Genomic DNA, 17796 nt, shown 5'->3' on the forward strand with positions numbered 1-17796 from the left:
CTCTCATGCAAGCCGATAAAACTCAGGTAGGTAAATGGCTAGATACTCCGGCGAAACGTTGCCGTCCGACGGTGGGGAAAATCTCGTTCCGTTTTTGTCTTTTCTTAACCACCATACTCTGTTTCAACTTCTTTTATTTGTTTATGGGTAAATTATATGTTTGGTCCCTTTACTTTATAGTTTTCAAAGTTTTGGTCCCTAAACTGAAATTGTTATAGGAAACATCACTGTGGTTTGCATTTTGTTATGGAATTAGGTTAGTTGGTCCCTAACCTTAACTCCGTTATAAAAATTCTGTTGAGTAGGGATATTTTGGTCATTTTATATTTTTTCACTTTTTGTTAAAAGAAAATAATTTTTTTTATATTTATACTATATATACACAAAACACTGTTCTCGTTACCACAATTCTCGTCATATTCGGTCTCCACCTCCATCTCCATCTCCATCGTCAATCTATGTTCTCTTCACGTTCTCCATCTCTATTCGTGAACCATTTCTTCCCTTCTTCCCAAATCAAAAATCGACAAGCCCAAATTTCAGAAGCATTTCGAAACAATCTTCACTGATACCAGATTAGAAGCAACTGGACGAATACTTAGGCGCAGGGCTCGTTCTATCAATCCTCGAAGATCATAAGAGACCAAATCCATAATAATTGCATTGAACTTCAAATTTGATAATAGTAGAAAGGGTTAGAAGGGTAAAATGGTAATTTACATCATTCAAACTGTTCATTCAACATATAAAACAAACAACAATTGCTCTTTAACAGGATAAATGATTTTTACAAGGAACTCCTAATGATCTATATATCGAAGAAACTAGTTTTAAACAAGTTTTTCGATTGTGTGACCGCTCATTGGACATCCGAGTTCATAGAAGATCACGTGAGCCATCAAACAAGCACCGCGAGCAACAATCGATCATAGAAACACGATTGATCTTCATAAACGACGTTATCTCTTAAGACTCTGGCGATTTGAACACATGTTCTTTGTAGTATTTGAGCTCTGCTATGCTTTCTCTGATATCATCCATGGCCCTATGCTTCTTCTCCTTTTTAGGAGCATTCTTCTTATCTACAAGTGAAAAGTAATCAGATCAAAATTCAGTAAATTAAACGGTCTGAATAACAAAAAAGACGAAGCAAAATGCTGATATTTCACCCTTTAGTGCATTCATTTAGAAAATTTCTTCATTATCTCGTCTAGGAATGTTCATCGTTCACATCCAACGGATCAGAGAAGCAGGTCGAATCCAATCATTTATTGGATCTTGAATTTTGACAGTCTATTCAATCCAATTAACTTTGGACAATTGATTAATTGTCCAAAGATAATTGGATTGGGTTGGTTCTGTTTATTGGAACTTACTCGCAGATTGGATCCGTCCAATATTTTGACCAATTATCCATACATTTTACTTAAAAACACCACTGATAAATAAATATTCATACAAATTGAAAGAACAACATAATTCATAAGCACAAGATTGTATGAAGAAAAAAAAACAAGTCTCATACACCAAAATACCAAATACAAATATCACATAAATCAAATCCTTCATCCTTGATACTTGGATGGTAATTTGATTTAACCGGTTCGGTTTTATTGGATTTTGAACTATCATCCAACAACCGATTGATCTGATTTGAAGATCGAAATTTTGGATATCCGCTACAATTGGATGCCCGATTTTGATTTTTATCAGTTGATCATATTTGGATCGGATGATTTTCTTCGCATTCCTAATCTTATCTATCTTTTGTGCGTTCCAACTCCAGAGGGAGGTTCAAACAAGAACAAAATTCAAATAAGAAAACGCGAAAACGGGTAAATCACATGTGATTTTACACTGAAATCACATTCAATTAAGGAACATGGTTGCTCACAAGGGTTGTGTGCGCAACTTGGCCCACGACCTAGAGGTAGAGCGAATCACATGTGATTTTACACGTGATTTTAGTGTAAAATCACATGAGATTTGGCCGTTCACATGTTTTCGTATTTGGTTACAGTTCTCGTTTGAACCCGTCCCTCCAACTCCATTCATTCGAACCCAAAATGAAATGGATTACATTTAACTCTTCCATTCCAAAATAAATGTCCACAATGACAAATGCACACGGTTTTATAAATGTGTAACTATTACACTTTTGAATCGACTAAATGAAAATTTTACCCTTAATGCTAGCGGGAGTAATTAATTTCTCCATCTCATAATTAAGGATAGAATTGGAAAGTGGACACTTCTTTTGGGACAAACTAAAATAGAAATGTGGATACTGATTTTGGTGCGGAGGCAATAACAAGCTATGGTGAAACGTTCACACAAAGAAAGCTTTGATATTACCTTTCGGGAACCAGAGCCGACATAAAGCCTTGACACTGCTGACATCAACCACAACATGCGAGAAAAGACTCGCCAAATCCGGCATGTACTTCTGCAATAACAAAAACCATAGCAGATTATGATAATTGCAAGAAAACAATCTGAACAATGGATTTTATATTGTGTTTTAACATAATAAGCAAGAGTAAACAAAATTATTGATGTCTTTAACTTTTTTCGTTCTATATGCGATCTGGCTAATAAGAAGGTGGTGTTGAACAGATATAGAAGAGAAATGGTCCAAGTCAATGTTATGCCCCCGTACTTGGGGTCGAGTAATGGGTCGTCGTAACGTGAAATCTTGATCAACCCTACTGGGTGACTGCTGCAATTTCCCCTTCTTTCCACCTATTATGAATGTGTAACGGTTGAGAGCTCGATTGATGAGAGAACTCCCTAATCTCAGTAACAAGTTTCTGAGTGAAAATATTCTTCTCCCTTTTCATTCAACAACTAGACTATAAATACAAATACAAGGATGCAAAGAGAAATACTAGGAATTATAAACGTGGACTTAGGGGCTGTTTACCCAAATGCTTATCCGGTAAGTGCTTACCTATAGGAATAGGAGTCAACACTACAATTTACCTTGATGCGTAAGATTTAAGTACATGCTAAAAAGCAATAATGCTGAAAATGCAATAACAACTCCTAAATTCTGGCATCAACTCCCTCCATTACAAAGGTTTCTCGAACTTGCCATATGTTCATCTCTGATAAGTTTGCAGCTGAGGTGTCGACCTCCCAAGAGTCTAGCCGATGTGGGACTCTAACTCGCCCCCTCAAACGAAGGCTAGAACGGTACAAATTATCCCAAAGTGTTGAGAGGGGGCTAGACAAGTACAGATTGCCCTAGAGTGTCGAATCACTAGATTGGTAGACCTTGGCTTTGATACCATGTGAGAATATGTAGAACCCCATATTTACTCTCCAAAAGATTCCTCAAGGTGAGAAGGTTCCAACGTATACAGAGAAGATTTGGTCCAAGTCTAGCATCTATGGGATGCTAACAATAATAAATGGAGTAATCAATTTCTCCATCTCATAATTAAGGGTAGAATTGGAAAGTAAACACTTACTTCGTGATAAGCTAAAATAGAAATGTGGAGACTTATTTGGAACAGACTAAAACTAAAAATCTGGACACTTAACTTGGGGAGTAGAGAGTACAATGCATACACTTGACGGGGACCAACTTTTCGTTACCTTCAAGAACATAAAATCGATGTAGATCGAATTTCCCGCAAGCAACGGAGTATATGCACTAACATGCCTCTTCACAAAATCTATCACCTACATAAACACAATCATCTTATGTTGAATTGTTGATTAATATATGAACCACAAAGCCAAAAAGAAAAAGAAAAAAAAACAAACCAAAGCAAACAAACCCAGTAAATCTCAACCAGATATAGATGTAGAGGTCTGGGGAGGATACGATGTACGGAAACCTTACCTCTACTTGCAGAAAGGATGTACATAAATATACATGAATATCATCATGAATATGATTTCTTGTATTCAGATTTATTTTTAATAATAAAAAGTATTTATTGAAGCCCTTTTCCATATTTATCGAGGACCCTTTTTAACATGCACGGCCCGGACCTACAAAATGTCAGGTTCGGGCCCGAACTTATGTACCATTGTTAAAGGTAAGGATTTGTAATGTTCAAAGAATATGCTTGGTATGCTTGAAATGTGTTAAGAGGATGAAAAAAACCATGAACAAGCTTTAGATTACCTGCTCTTCAGCTTCTTTTTCGCTGACGGTGCTTTGTATCACCTTCTCAGTCAACCCTATTATAAATTGTTGACATATTGGGCCTGAATTGTTTTTTGGTTTCTTGAACTATAACAAATTAACGGAAAGGCTATAGAGACAATTCTCTATGGGTGAGTTTGGTACCACAACTGTTCAATGTTTGGTAAGACGGGACTGAACAAGACCAGTAAAATGACCAATTTACCCCTAATGAGTTGTTTATATTTTTTCTATATTTTGATTAATTTATTAAATTATAATAAAAATAAATATTTTTTATAACGAAATATATCATTAGAAAGTTTTCGTCAAGACAATTAAAATGACACCAAAATATGAAGTTTATATAATTTCCAAATTTTATTTTATACCATTTCTATATTATTTTATTATTATTAATATTTAATAAATTACATAATCAACCAAAATATAGGAAACGTATAAAGTAACATTTTGAGAACAACAAAGTGAAAGTTTAAAGAGGATATACAATATATAAAACTTAAAGAATGGATAAATTGCCAGGAGGGAGGCGTATTTGATGTTTTAGAAAAGAATTAGGTTTTATGATAAGGTATATTGGTAAAATATAGGCTTGTACCACCTTGTTCCAACGGGTGGGGGTGGAACACACGTGTTCACGTCTGTCCCCCATAAAAGTCATGCCAAACGTGGAACAATGATCCCTATTCTATTATGTCTTGTTCAGTGTACCAAATGCACCCTATATGTCTTCCAGTACAGCGACGTTGATAATTGAACGAAATACAATGCATGAGTTAGAGGCTACTTACCACTAGCGGCATGATGATCTTGGCACCATTCTCCCATTTTATCCAGACAATCTTTTGGTTGATGAATGACTAAATCAGGACCCTACAGAAAAAGGTAGTTTTAGTTCCTTTAACACTAAAGAGTAATCGCAATTATCAAAAATGAAACCTTAATGCCCAGCTCAACTGGCAAATAAAGGTTAGGCATTGGGGCTCCTCCCCATAGGTCGCTTGGTTGAGTCTCCTTACTCCTTAGGGCCACCGGAGATTATCCTAAGGGGGTGTTTGGTTTGATAGAATGGTTTTGAGGGATTTGGAATTGGAAGGATTTGGAATCTTTGGTGTGTTTGGTTTGTAGAATTTGGAATGGAACTGAATTCATTCTTTATAAATAATTTATAAAACAAATTATAAATAATTATAAAAATAATTAAATTACCTTTTAATTAATTATTTTTTCCAAAACAAATACTTTTAACATATTTTACAACAGTATTATATACAAATCCTACGAAATCCAGTGAAATACCAACCACCCCTGGGATTTCAAACTCCTATGTTTGTGGGATTTCAAATCCAAAAAATCCTTCAATCCAAACATGGAATTGGAATGGAATTCAATTCCATGTCCCTCCAAATCCAATCTAACCCTACAAACCAAACGGGACCTAATTGTTGTCCTTAGGGCCCACAGGATTAGTCGAGGTGCACACAAGTTGGTCTGGACACCCACAGTTATCAACCAAAGCTAGATTATCAAAAAGAAAGCGACAAACTACCAACGTACCTCTACGGATTTCCTCAATTTCCCATCTGTAATCACGCAAGCAATCTCCAATATTCTATCTACTTGAACATTCAAGCCTGCAGATATGCAATGATCTTGGCTATCACAGGGCACAAGCCATAACTACCACTCAATGTTACAAATAGCAATTCGATGCAGATAAATACTTGAAGTAGAAGTCATGCAAAGAAATTTACTAGCAAGCAAGATTGGATAATGTAACTAACTAATCTTCATACAGTATGTGAACATCAGAGTCAACCAAAAGTTACAGTTAAAAATCATATTTTCTGAAACAGTAGAACAGATACAGGATGTGTGATACCACCGAAGAACATATATCAGTCTTTCTTTTAAACTGACACACAAGATTTATATAAATACTCCAAAAACACATTTCATGCCTCCATATCTACGATAAAAAGCCTAAATCGTAATTGAATACCCACCGGTCATTTTTAAGTCAATCCACACGAGGGGCAACCTGTAATTGTCGCTTTCATTCCATTTCATGTAATCAAGACTGTCATTTTCTTCTTTGGCTTTCCCTGTATCACCAAATGAATGAAAAGGGGGATTAAAATGGTAATTTTCTTTCCAAATTATTTTTCAGAACACTTGTCAAACAGGTCATATTTCATTTAGGACTAAATTATATAGGGGGTTAAAATGGTAATGTTCTGTCATTCAGACTGTTTATTCAAAACCCTTACCAAACCCGTCAGTAACCATTCTCCACTAAATTATACACATCCTCTTAATTTCTGCACCAAATCATTTTGTATCTACCAAACAGCCTCTAAGTACCGTACCACCTTGCTTTCCAACAAAAGGTCCAGGCAATGAAAAGGTACAATGTTAGGGGTGTTCTCGGAGATATGCAAATGAAAAATTAGATTCTTGAAGAGCAATTACAGTATGGAACCCGGACCATGTAGTACTTGGTCTTGACAGTTAGGTGCTTTAGGTACGTCGATAGGACCGTACAGGACTGGACTTGTGAGAGTGAGGTAGGCGGGTGAGAGAATCATGGAAGGTTTTAGGAATTTAATTTGACATAGGTAGGTAAGTAATTTATCAATTTTGTCCCGTCTTCATGATTTTGTTCCACTTATTTTGGTCCGACAAAAGAATGCATTTTTGTCCTATTCAATCTTGTCCTGCCCCAGTCAAATCACAAATGCCACGCCAAACAGGGCGGATCCACCTTGTAAAGGGTGGGGTCAACTGACTCCGGTCAACCCTTTTAAAATATTTACCTTTCAAAAAAATTTACCCCACACCCTTTTTAAGTTTTAACTTCTTTTACCCCACTTGTGTTACGAACGAATACGTGACAAATTGTTTTCAAAAGAAAAATTGTACAGAACAGTTGTAGAAAGCAAGTTGTTTCTCACTTTTATACTTTTTTATTTAACTTCTATTATATTTTATATTATGTTAATTAAAGTCTGACCTAATGGCCAAAATTCCTAGATCTATCACCGACACCAAACGTTGGAGAACAAGTTCTTGTTCTATATTTTGTCCTGTCCCGCATACCAAAACACACCCTTATTAGTTATTAGTACTTTAGTAATTTACTCGCTCCGTCCCAAAATAAATGTCCACAAATAAAATTGCGTCCCAAAAAAGATGTCAACAATTAAAAATGCACACAATTTTAGGAATGTATAATTATTACATGTTTTAATCAACTAAATTTTACTCCTAGTAATAAAGAAAGAAACTTTTCCCCATCGCATAATTAAGGGTAGAATGGGGAAGTAGACATTTACTTTAAAAAGTGGACAATTATGTTGGGACAAACTAAAATAGAAACGTGGACACTTATTTTGGGACGGAGGGAGTATTTTATAAGAAAAGGATAAATAAAATTTATGTGATTTAAGAAAAAGATTTACAACAAGCATAGATCTTCAGCTAACGGTTCAAACATGTACCATTGGTTTCCTCTGTACTATTAGCGGCACTTGCCACTTGCTGATTATCATCCTCGACATCTAATTCCAGCAAAGAAAATGCATTTGGGAGCTCGTTCATATCTGATTAACAAGTCTTTGCACTTTGTCAATCATTCAGATCCTGTGACAAAAAACCGAGTAAATTGCCTACAGAATGTATTGACAACAACCAAAGGGTAATTGGTCTAGCGGCACCCGGGTTACTGGTAGATCTCAACCTCCCTGAGGTCAACAATTCAAGCCTCCCTAAAGTCAAGGGTTCAAGCCTTACCAAAGATGAGAGGTGTGTGTGAGTTTTGCTGTATATAAATAGTATATACTTCAAATTGCAAACCTCCTAATTTATATAAACCAATCTCAACCGTCCATCCAGGCTAATGAATATTTGTTTCCATAAATATCTCAATTGTTTCCTAATCCAAAGTATTGATCATAATGAATGAACTTCAATCATCGTTCCATAAATATCTTGATCATAATAAATGAATCATCATCATTTTCCATATATATCTCAATTGTTTGTTTTGTATGACTCGGAGGTTTGCAAATGATATGGAACTATATATAGAGGGAGGGGGGAGGTTCAGGGAAAACCCCAAAAAATGAAAAATTGAGGAACACCAACCGTTCATCTATGTAATATGCACATGTATATACAAGTAATTGAAGTTGTTTCTTGGTTTCTATGAACGTGTGCAGTTATGCACATGTGCATACTGGACAAATACCAGGGTGTGCCTCAGTTTGTCATTTTTTGTGGTTTTCCCTGAACTTGACCCTATATACATATATAGACAAAGGTCATGTGAGAATAAAAGTTAACTTGAGAAGCATAAGAAGAGATCTGGACCCTTGATAACTTTTAATCTCACCCCCACCCCATGAGTTATGCTTATCATGGGAATTGATGTGGTGCATCTTGGTGCAACGCCTCAGTGTTGATCTTCAATTATGATTGATCCAAAGGTAGAGATTTCTTCTTACCTTTCTCACCATAACTTCCATACTCACGGGAACCCAACCTTTTATGTAGACGAAGGATCGTGTGAGAATAGGAGTTAAGGTAAGAAATGTAAGAAGGGATTTGGACCCTTGATCAATGTTAACCTCACCCCACCCCATGGATTGCGCTTATCACAGGAATTGGTCTGGTGCATCTCGCTGCAACGCATTAGTGTTGATCTTCAATTAGGATTGATCCAAAGGTGGAGATCTCTTCTTACCTTTCTAGCCGTAACTTCCATTCTCACCCGAACCCAACCCTATATATAGGGTCAGGCTCAGGGGAAAACTGTGAAAAAAATGAAAAATTGAAGAACACCTTGTTAACCGTTCATCTGGACAGTGTGCACATGTGCATACAAGTAATTTGTGAGCAACTTGTCCACTATGCACACGTGCATAAAAACCAAGAAACAGTCTCAATTACTTTTATGCACATGTGCATACCGTTCAGATGAATGGTTACTAGGGCGTTCCTCAGTTTTTCATTTTTTTGGGCTTTTCCCCAGGACCTCCCTCTCTCTCTCTCTCTATATATATATATATACACACACACACACACACATGCTGACAACATAATGAGCCAAATAAGACCCAAAATCATATTTTTACGTATATTCTCAACTCTTCACTAACCTCTTTGGAAACCGTAAAACTATCAAGCATCACTATAATCATATCTTTATCTATGCTTCAAGTAGAATTAGATAAATGTAAATATGGTCTCAATAATCTAAAATAGTTACCATCACAACTCATATTCCCACCAGCCCATAATTTGAGTCGAACTTTAACATTGCAAATGTGAGTCTAATCTTTTTCTTATATTGATAGTTTTAGTTTAGCTAAAAATATGATCTATAGTGGTACCCTTTTGTAGACTAATGCAAGTATGCAACTATCGTATTACCAAAATACATTAAAAAAAATTTAGAAATTCCAATGCAAATTTTAAAATTAGATTGTTTTATACAGACTCTTGTAGTTTTGTGACTAATAAAGGGAAAATCACAAAAGTACCCGTCACAAAATGACCAATCTTTTTTTCCAAATTAGCACAAAATAACCACCTATTTCGTAAAAACAATTACGAACACCTTTTTCAAATGTTTTTCGATGTTCGTGAACCCAGTGCGCAAAAAAGATGAGCAGTCTTTTATGCGAAATTATAGGTTTTGTGAAGCGGGCTCACAAACTGAATAAAATATGTCAAATAGTAACATTTTGCAAAAAAAAAAAAAAAGGTAGGGTTCTGAGCGAATGGTTGATTACCGGCAACCCCGACCATCCCCAGTCCCCACATGGAACCTGTCCCCTAGGAACCACATGTGAGAAGGCATTTCACAGCTTACTCAACGGGTGAGGCTAGCGGAGGGGTTCAGGCCCGTCTCCCGCAGGATTCAAACTTGAAGTTGTTGTGTATTTGAGCAAAGTCGCTCCGCCCCTTTGACAGTTGAGTTGCACGTCCGAGGACACAAAGAAGTGGGTTTCTTGTTCATGTTTTTGTAAATAGATGGTCATTTTGTATTAATTTGGAAAAAAAAAGAACTTATTATTTGCTCATTTATGATGGATAAACTTCGTTTTGGTTATTTTTGTGATTATTCCTGAAATTATAAAGGGTAGGCTAAAGGAACCCCCTAGTTGCTAAATAAACATCTCCATGAATTCCACTTTTAACACATGTTTAGATCAAACCCCTTTATCCATTTGCAAGGTATTGATTTGTTCTTGAGGGGGTTGTATGGCAACACCAGCTAGTTTTCTTTTCATGGCTATCAAAATACCAAGTCATTTGGGTGTGATCATATCAGCACTAATGCACCGGATCCCATAAAACTTTGTGGATAAAATACCGAGTCATTTAGATATATAATTTAAATGAGATTTTGTTAATCCTGACCTATTAAAATAAAAAATGGCTTTATAGTCATGAATTTAATTGAAATCTCATTTAAGGTTATATACCTAAGTATCTCCAAAATACTCCTTGTTGTTCGAAGTTAAAAGGTAATCCATTCAGCAATCAGATGGCACAATTGAACTCAAATTTTCGGACCAATGGATATTCTTCACGTTTTAACCCCTATCAAGACTTTACCCTGTAGTTCTCATCAAAAGCAAATGGAAATAATACTGAAAACAGCGAATATTGTAACTAGCAATCATTCAAATTTAAGTACTGATCATCGTCTACAATTATTCCTAGGGTTTAGTTTATCATTTCGAAACAAAAACCCCAAACCGCAAGCAGTTTTACTGAATTCTTTATCATTATATATGCAAATATAAACATATATATATATATATATAGAGAGAGAGAGAGAGAGAGATGTACCTTCAGAAAGGAATTGGGAGGGAAATTAGGGAAGAAGATGATCGTTGTTTCACAGTTTGCAAATAGTCATCAAACTTTCAAGTGGAGTAGTACTAAATACTAATTTTGGATTTTATATTTATATTTTGACAAAAATTTAAAAAAAAATCATGCATCAAGTGCTCTTAATTGACTGATATTATTTAAAATTTAAAATTGTAAATAAATTATGTATAAGTAAAATTTATTAAAGCTTTATATTTGAATTAGTGTAACTAATTATAAATAAACGTAGTCAAATGCAAAATAGACATTTCATTTTAGATTTAACAAATCTAAAATATAATTAAAATAATTATTGAGTTCTAACATAATACTTAATTATTATTTTTATAAAAATTATATTATTAATAAAAATAAACTATTTCGTTATTAAATTTAAATTCAATTATAATAAAAATTTGTATTAAATAAATTACACAAAAAACAAGAATTTTTAAATACTTAATTTGATACTAATATTGATTTATATTTATTTTCGAAATTTTATGATATCTTCAAATTTATATTTTATTCAAAAAAAAAAACATTATTCATATCTCAAAACCACAAAAACCATATTAAAACATTTATTATGACGGAATAAAACGAACCATCAAAATCGAGGTATATCTCGCTGTATTGCGAGAGTACCTTTCTAGTTTAAATAAATATAAATCTGATTTTATTAAGGAAATATCTTTTTATCATTTAAAAAAGTGTCAATAAATTTAATAACTTAAAATATGAAAATTCATTGGTTTTTTTCATTTCAATAAGTTTAAAATTTATTTGTTATATAATTGTAAAGTTAAATTTTATCATATCCAATACATTCTAGAAAAAATAAAATAATAACTAAATCTCATTTATATGAAATATTAAAAATTACATTTTTCTTCCATGGTTAAGGAGTTTTAAAATAATTTCATATATTTGGTGTTCTCCATATGTTTCTCTCTCTTGTCTCGTGTTGTCTTATCTTGTTCTAGTTTTTATCTGTGTCCCATGTCACATTAAACGTGGGACAATGAGTTATTGTGTTCGTCCCATACTGTGCCAAACATGAGACAGTGAATTTTGTCTCGTACCGTCATGTCATGTTTCATGTACCAAATGCAGTTTTAGAGAACAATATAGAAAATCGGTTAAAACAACACATATAACAAAAACCTTGTTTTCTTTAATTTAGAAAATTTGTTGAATATGCTTTTAAGCGTTTAAAGTTATCAGTAAAAAAAAAAAACCTTTAAAGCATCTCCAAAAGTTATGTTGGAATAGATAAAAGAAGACAGATAAGGTGTAAGTATTTAAAAAGTAGAGAAGTGATCCCGGTCGTTCATATGGTCAAGATTTACAGCTTTGAATGTGAAAACACCGTATAATCTATCGCATGGTATGCGAAATATAGAGGGATGGTTCGTAACTTTTACAATTAGGCGGAAAAAAAGTGCATATGTGAACTCATGTAATTCACATATGAACTATTTAACTATTTAATATATGAGCAATTTAGCTTATTCACATATGACCTATGGTTTACATATGCATTTATTTGCCGCCTATTTATAAAGTAACAAAACTACCCCTCTGTTTTTTGTTTGACCAGTCAAAGTCATAATTCTTGACCAATCTTGACAGTATGAAGGGGCTAAGATAAAAAAAAATTTCTTCTCAAATACTTATCACCTCTCAAATGACTCCCCCTCTATCTCTATCTCTCCATATATATTACATTGTACAATGATTATCGTATGTGAGAAATAGTTAAGATGAAAAACGTAAGAAATGATATGAACCATTGATCATCTTTGATCTCAAATTCACCCATGGATCGCGCTTGATATGAAAATTGATTAGGTGCATCTCAATTCATTTCATATTGGTGCATTTCATCATAATATGCATCCAAGTGTGAAGATCCCTTGTTACGTTTCTCAACAAAACCCAACCCTAGATTGTATTGCATAGATACACATTTATCCCTGAAATTGCACAATACGACGAGATACATTTTGATTTTGATGTTTTATTTTATTATTTGTCTTCGTCGATGTTATAATACAGTTTTATGTGGCTTTGAAAAAACAATAATATTTTTCTTTTTAAATAGAAAATATAAAATTTAAAATATCATAAAAATTTGAAAAAATATATATTGAAGTTATTATCAAATTAACTATTTAAAAGTTATCGTTCTTTTGTACAATTTATTTAATTCAATATTTTATTATAATTTAATTTAGGATTAATAATAATAATTTATTTTTAGTTTAATAATATAATTTTTTATAAATATAATAATAAAGTATCATGTAAAAAACTCAATAATTATACTTATTATATTTTGAATTTTTTTATCTTTAAGATTAGATGTTTATCTTGTATATAATTATGTTTATTTACAGTTAGTTACACAAATTCGAACTTAAAGTTTTAATAAGTTGTACTTACATACAATTTACTTATAATATTGAATTTTAAGTAATATGTATCGATAAACAATATTTCATATATTTATCTATATAGAAAGTTTTTAAGAGTTTTTATCAAATATTTTTATAATATAATATAATATAAAACTAAACAGTCTATTTTATTTTAACTTAGCAGTCTATCAAACACCCTTTAATTTTATTATTATTATTTTATATTATGGGGTTTAGGAGGTGTTTAGGATTGCTTATAAAAAGACTTATTCTGGCATATTGGTAATAAATATTTTGTAGTTTTTTTTTTTTTTTTTGTTGCAATCTCAGACACCCTTATGGGTTGTAGGAAGCCGACTTTTTATAACGAAGCAGTACCAAGGGTTTTGTAAAGTTGTTGAAGGGGGGCGCTGCTCACAATCGTACTCCTTCCATTTACTTCATACAAATACCTTCTTCTTAAAACATCAATGGCCGCAATCACCAAATAAAGAAGAAGAAGTTTGTTTTACAAAGCATCTGCTCACTAGTATAGTAGTACTCCAATCCAACTGAAATCCATCCAAAAGCTACCTTGATAACAATGGCAACTCTCGTTCCTCCACCTACAACTCCTCCACCGGCGCCGGCGGCGGAAGCTGTCAAGCCAGAGAAAGTTGATTACATGGACTTACCATGCCCTATTCCTTACGAAGAAATCCACCGCGAGGCTATGAGTTAGCATCTCATTGATCTTCAACCTCATTCATTATATTTGTTTTTGTTTATAATTGATTGTAAATGCCTAAATGGTGCTGGTAGTTAACTGTATCTCTTGACGGCGTGGAATTGCTGGGTATCTGTGAAATCTCAGAATATTGTTAAACCCTAATTCTAAACCCTAGCCAGATCAAATCCTACTTTATTAAATGGAAACAGTTAATTTGCCAAACAAACATGCTTTATGGTTGATGTAGTCATGATTTTGGGACTTATATGCTGTGATCTACCGGTTTAGTATAAATGCTAACTAGTTAATTTGCATTTTCAAGAGGAAATGTTAACAGATTCAGAAGTCGCATAAAATGTAAATCATACAGCCTTTGAAAAGTTTGGTTATTATAATCAAAGTTATTGATGCATATTAATTGAAGATGAGGTTTGATTAAGAATAAAAATTTGCATAGAAGTAGATGAAGTTAAGAATACCTTTAATAAGGGTTGAAGATAACAAAATGACCAATTCCTGTGTTATGTCATATGTGGTTGGTCAACTTTTTTGATGTTTTGTCCCCTAATTGCGTTGTTTCCTGTATCGTGTTGGCACAAAGAGCGGTACATTTGTTTCTTTATCAATTTCATTGGCAGTATAAAAGCATAATTCAAGTTTGAACTTATATGTTAATAATCGCTTATATTGAACACACCTACTCTTCTGCAGTGTCCTTGAAGCCTGATCATTTTGAGGGTATGCGTGTTGATTTTACCAAGGGTCTTAATCAGAAGTTTTCACTAAGTCACAGGTAACCAGCTACACATTGGACTTGTTTTTAGTGAGTATGAATTTATATACCTTGTTGGTTTGATAACTATGTGGTTTCAACTTACCAGTATTGTTATGGGACCTATGGAAGTTCCTTCTCAATCTGCTGAAACGATTAAAATTCCTACTGCAAACTATGAGTTTGGTGCGAACTTTATAGACCCAAAGGTAGGTAATTTACTGCTCTTGTAATCAATTTTTTTGTTTATAACCATCAGTCTCACTTTGATAATGGTGTTTGGTGTCCGAAAGTTGATGCTTTTTGGAAGGGTCTATACTGATGGGCGGCTAAGTGCTCGAGTGAAGTGCGACTTGTCTGAGAATCTTATTATGAAGGCCAATGCTCAGGTAGAAGAATGAATGATGTTATTGTTGATATGCATACCCACTAAGCAGCATCTGTTGTGCTGATTGTTAGATTTTTATCAAAAACATTTCATTAATCCCGTTTGGTATTTGTCATCAGCTTACAAACGAGCCTCACATGTCTCATGGAATGTTCAACTTTGACTATAAGGTAACTTATTCATCTTGTTTGGATCTCTATTGACGAGATGTTCAGAAATGTTGTATTTATGTAGTTCATGGCATTTATTCTTTGAATTAGAAGATTTTTGCACCTTCAAACACACTTTAGGTTGCAATATGCTAATTGATACGGGTGAAATCCTAGTGTCCTTCAGATTATTTTGGTGCAACTATTGATTTTCTTATGGTCAACCGTTTTTCTTGATGCAGGGTACGGATTATAGGACCCAGTTCCAACTAGGAAATGGTAACCTGCTTGGAGCTAGTTATATCCAGGTAAAGATCTGCCATCTCTTGTATATTGTGCAGACATATAATTAGCAATAAGTCGAGGTGCAAACTCTGCCCTTTCTTCTTTTACATCTGAAACTGCACTCTGTTTAGTCTTTCTCTAACAGCTGTGGGTGTCCGGGTCAGCTTGTGTGCACCTTGACTATTCATGGTCTTGAGGGTATTTGAACCTGTGACCTTTGGGAGCAAACCCGAGGGCCTTATCAGTTTCCCCAAAGGGTTGCTGTGTTCAATCTTGAGTACATAAAAAGTAAAGTTTAGGTGCGTACATGGAGAGACTCTCTGTTCATTAAAGCAGCTAGTGCCTCATGTACTTGTACTAAAAGGTGGGATCTTTGTTGGTGAGTCTGTGTAGCCGTTAGTTCCGATATGGCTATACCACTTTTCTTCATCTTGTGTAATATTAAGAATGGTTTTTTTGGTACCCTGAAATAAACCCTACAGTCTTGCAGATATTAGTTGATTGTTACATTGCCACCCAATCTCGATCAGTTGTAGTATACTTCACAACTAAATCCTACTATAAATAACTAGCTGGCCAACCCAAGTACTTTGGGAGAAAAGGGTTGATGTACAAATTACCAATATGATCCTTGTTTGTGTTTTTTTGTGACATGTTTATGCCATCTTAATCCTTAAGCATTCTTTTAGTATCATCATTTTTTTAATGGCTAAATATTCTGCTTGCAGAGTGTAACACCTCACCTCTCTTTGGGTGGGGAAGTATTCTGGACTGGTCAGCATCGGAAGTCTGGTATTGGCTATGCTGCACGATACAACACAGATAAAATGGTAATCTGCCTATCACTTGCATGTTTTGGACGTTCAACTTGTATGATAATGTCATTATCTTTTAATTTACATATGCTGTATATTATTTTTCCCAATCATGTGTGTAAGATATCTTTTTGGTTTGGAGATAGATTGAGTGGGTGTCCAAGTTTCCTTGGTTAATATTTTCCCCTTCTTTCTTGAGCTTTTATTTGCCAGAAAATATATATTTTTTGGTGATCAATGCAACAATATGTGAATATGAAATCGCTCCAGACTTCTCTAGCTTTTCATGCCTATTTTTCATTTTTTTTTCTTGAGACACTATTGAGAGATTTTGATTGTTGTAATATGGCCCATACGTTCAGAATGTGAAGCTACTTTGGTTCCTCAAGATTTTGGTGTTACCCCCATCGCTGTTTTATTTGTTTATATTTTTATTTCTGTTTCTTCCATCATGCCTATGGTGGGAACAAGAGATCTTGTCTGTGTTCTGGTTTCTTCACTTAGCCAAGGCTAAAACCGGGAACCATGACTCATTTTTCTCATACCTTGTAGGTTAAATTAAATTAAATCATCTGTCTTGTAGGTTGCTTCGGGACAAATTGCTAACACTGGAATGGTGGCTCTTAGCTATGTTCAGAAAGTGTCCGAAAAAGTAAGCAACTCAAACTTCTTGATTACTATCAGCTCTGGTTCATTGGAGACACCAGCTTATTGTATCATTGTTCTGTCTTTTGGCATAGGTTTCTCTGGCATCGGATCTTATGTACAATTACATGTCAAGAGATGTCACTGCTAGCTTTGGATATGATTATATACTCCGCCAGGTAATTCGATAAATCCTTCATTTTTTTGATATTTAATCTTAAACCACAAAATTTGAGTTCAAGGAGCTTTGTGCAACACTTCTGTAGTTTATACATGTCTCCATATACGTTATGTTTGGTAATGCATGCTCTAGCAACATATACAAGCTGGCGTGGTGCAGGGTTTTTATTTGTTTTTTCTCGGGTTGAGAGACTAGGTATAATGGGTTTTAGGGGTTGTTTGATTGGTTTTTCATTAAGTCCTATATGGATAAAGTTGTGTGTATGTGGACAGGGACGGACCCAGAATTTTTTTCAAACGGTGGCACCATATAATTAATATAGTATAATATACATCTAAAAATAATTACAAAAACTATGGTTTTTATAGTACCGATAGGGATG

The 17796-nt window shown here is 34.1% G+C and overlaps 2 protein-coding genes across 3 annotated transcripts in view; one reads left to right on the top strand and one right to left on the bottom strand.

Moving 5' to 3' along the window:
* Positions 1–663: 663 nt before the first annotated feature.
* Positions 664–11108, bottom strand: LOC112518024 (oligoribonuclease-like). 2 transcript variants are annotated; one of them, XM_025125534.1, is made up of 9 exons: positions 11024–11108; positions 7663–7804; positions 6169–6267; positions 5720–5796; positions 4954–5035; positions 4139–4194; positions 3601–3687; positions 2356–2446; positions 664–1082 (listed from the first exon to the last, which is right to left on the bottom strand). In XM_025125534.1, exons 2-9 carry the CDS (start codon positions 7760–7762, stop codon positions 967–969), a joined length of 708 nt encoding a protein of 235 aa, XP_024981302.1. In that variant the 5' UTR covers positions 7763–7804; positions 11024–11108; the 3' UTR covers positions 664–966. The 2 variants fall into 2 exon arrangements, with proteins under 2 accessions (XP_024981302.1, XP_024981301.1); XM_025125533.1 differs by having other exon boundaries at positions 4139–4221.
* A 2725-nt stretch (positions 11109–13833) lies between these two features.
* Positions 13834–17796, top strand: part of LOC112518116 (mitochondrial import receptor subunit TOM40-1-like) — a 6706-nt gene continuing 2743 nt past the window's right edge. The window contains exons 1-9 of the mRNA XM_025125693.1: positions 13834–14186; positions 14891–14972; positions 15061–15160; positions 15245–15340; positions 15459–15509; positions 15731–15796; positions 16502–16603; positions 17172–17240; positions 17329–17412. Of these exons, the coding sequence (XP_024981461.1) occupies positions 14054–14186; positions 14891–14972; positions 15061–15160; positions 15245–15340; positions 15459–15509; positions 15731–15796; positions 16502–16603; positions 17172–17240; positions 17329–17412 (783 nt within the window). The 5' untranslated portion in view covers positions 13834–14053. The remainder of the gene's footprint in view (positions 14187–14890; positions 14973–15060; positions 15161–15244; positions 15341–15458; positions 15510–15730; positions 15797–16501; positions 16604–17171; positions 17241–17328; positions 17413–17796) is intronic.

Source organism: Cynara cardunculus (assembly GCF_001531365.2).
Source record: "Cynara cardunculus var. scolymus isolate 2C chromosome LG 9, CcrdV1, whole genome shotgun sequence".
NCBI classification, from domain to species: Eukaryota; Viridiplantae; Streptophyta; class Magnoliopsida; order Asterales; family Asteraceae; genus Cynara; species Cynara cardunculus.